The 2,313-nt window shown below is 52.1% G+C and overlaps 1 protein-coding gene across 1 annotated transcript in view; it reads left to right on the forward strand.

The window, feature by feature from the left end:
- The window catches only part of DHX8 (DEAH-box helicase 8), a 32,116-nt gene that overhangs the window by 2,399 nt on the left and 27,404 nt on the right, over positions 1 to 2,313 (forward strand). The window contains exons 2-4 of the mRNA XM_013005809.2: positions 309 to 381; positions 639 to 724; positions 2,132 to 2,244. Of these exons, the coding sequence (XP_012861263.1) occupies positions 309 to 381; positions 639 to 724; positions 2,132 to 2,244 (272 nt within the window). The remainder of the gene's footprint in view (positions 1 to 308; positions 382 to 638; positions 725 to 2,131; positions 2,245 to 2,313) is intronic.

Raw genomic sequence — 2,313 nt, forward strand, 5'->3', positions numbered from 1 at the left:
GCCAGACGAGTCTGGGTTTGGGAGGTAGTTGTGAACCACAGAAAGTAAAATGGTTGAAGGGAGCCAAAAAGAGCCCTAATTGCCAGCTTTCCTGGAAGCTACACGTGGTGGTTGGGTTTTATGTCACTCAGCCAGCCCAGAGTCCGCGGGAGCGTGGCAGTCCCTGTCCCACCGCGGTTACACTCGCCTCGTGTCCATCCGGCCTGTAGCTACCCTTCTCAGAAGCTTTTCTTCGCCCTTTCCCTTTCCGAAGTGTATTTAAGCATTGGTCGAGTGACTGATAACTCTTGCTCTGTTTCTTTGCAAAGGATTCTCTTATTAGCAACTTGCTGCGGCTCATCCAGACCATGCGGCCTCCCACAAAGCCTTCTACCAGTAAAGGTGAGTCGAGCCGCTGCCGAGCTCTGCCTCCAGCTTGGCCTCGACTGAGCATCCGGTCATTGCTTCTGTTGTCCTGGCAGCTCTTGAGCAAGTTAACTTAGGCTTATAGTCTTGTATGTGACTAACACGTGGTAAAATGTCATGGGGTTGTTTGTTTGCTACAAATCTAATGTTGACGTCGTCTTGTGGGCTATGGTATTGAAGAATATTAACTACGTTTTTTCTCCCCCACCCTTCATGCTCTTTAATGAAACAAGATGCAGTGGTTAAACCGAAGACCGAGAAAGAGAAGCTGAAGGAACTCTTCCCAGTCCTCTGCCAGCCAGACAACCCCTCCATCCGGGTACCGACCAGCGCCACCGCTCTGACCGCGCGCTTGCCTGGGCCTTGTTATTAGTTTGTGCTGTTTATTCAGAGTGGAGCATTGGTTTCCTAAGCACGCCTTGAGCATCAGTTAGGTATCAGATACTCTCTTCAAGGGCTCAGGGACTGGTAGTCAAGGGAAAATAAGAATAGGAATTGTGGGAACCAGAAAGTAGGCATATGAAATCGGTATGAAATAACAAAGTTCTGGAGCAGGCGTCTGATGTGTGAAGTTTAATATTTTGCTTCATTACGTGTTCGAGCCGGTTCTGACCCCTAGCAGTCCTCTAAGACAGAGCAGAGCTGCCCCTTGGGTTTCCAGGCAGGGACATTCGACAGCATTGGATCGCCACATCTTTCTCGCTGGGAGCAGCTAGTGGCTTTGAACCACTCAGCAGCTGAGTGCCTAACCACTGGGCCACCAGGGTGCCTTCAGTGCAGGGGAGGAGGTCTGATTTTTCAAGTGTTTTGATTATTTAGTTTGTTTTGGTGAATATGTTTATCAAGTGCTTACTGTATGCCAGCACAAGGAACCCCGTGGCACTGTTGAGTAAGCATTAGACTGCTAACCACAAGGTTGGCGGTTCAAACTCCCCCAGCAGCTCCTCGGGAGAACAATGAGTCTATCTGCTTCCGTAACGCTTTACCGCCTCAGAGTTGACTCTGGCGGCAGGTTTCAGGAACCAGAGAAACCTCAGTACATAAGACGGGCGAGTTCCTGCCCTCCTGAGACTACATTGTAGTGTTGGAGGTAGTATGTGAGTCTACCACTAAATATTGTGGGGCGAATAAAGCCGAGTTGAGGGGGAAGGTGGGGGGGGGGCGGAGTGTGGCTTTAGCACGTTTCTCGCTATCTGTTCTTTTCTGAAGGAGCCCGGTGGTGGTGTTGTCGGACACCCCAGAGTAGGGTCTCTGCGTTAGAGTCGACTCAGCGGCAGTGGGTGGGTGTTCTTTTCACGATCACCACTCGTATGTTCTCATGGGACCCAAAGCCCACGGCCACCAAGTCCCTTCTGCTCCTCGTAACCCCGCAGGACATATTAGAACGGCTTCTTGGGGTTTCTGAGACTGAGTCTCGATGGAGCACACACCTTCATCTCCTCCATCGGAGTGGCTGTGGCTGGTGGGTTCGAACCACCCACCCTGCAGTGAGCAGCCCCGTGCTACCCAGTCGTCTCCGTAGGGTTGTATTCAGGATAAAGGGGATTTACGAAGTGTTGAGGTGGCTTCAGGAGCCTGTGCGTGGTCCCTTTTTGAGCCTGCCGTCCTTTCTCGCTTTCTTGCACTGGTCTGAGATAAAGGACGGCTGGACCGGGAGGCATAGCTGGGGGGTCGTCTCCTGAGTGATGTTTCCCTCTCTTCCCAACACTCCCCTTCCCCGCTGTAGACCATGTTGGACGAGGATGACGTGAAAGTCGCTGTGGACGTCCTGAAGGAGCTGGAAGCCTTGATGCCCAGCGCAGCGGCCCACCAGGCGAAGCAGAGAGAGGCGGGACACCGGTTTGTCCTGGGGGTTCTTTGGGAGTTCAGAAAGGGAACCAGCCAAACAAAATTTGGAGTGGGTTTTTT

This window comes from Echinops telfairi, unplaced genomic scaffold (assembly GCF_000313985.2).
Source record: "Echinops telfairi isolate 266 unplaced genomic scaffold, ASM31398v2 ScPeMD7_7458;HRSCAF=8496, whole genome shotgun sequence".
Lineage (NCBI taxonomy): Eukaryota > Metazoa > Chordata > Mammalia > Afrosoricida > Tenrecidae > Echinops > Echinops telfairi.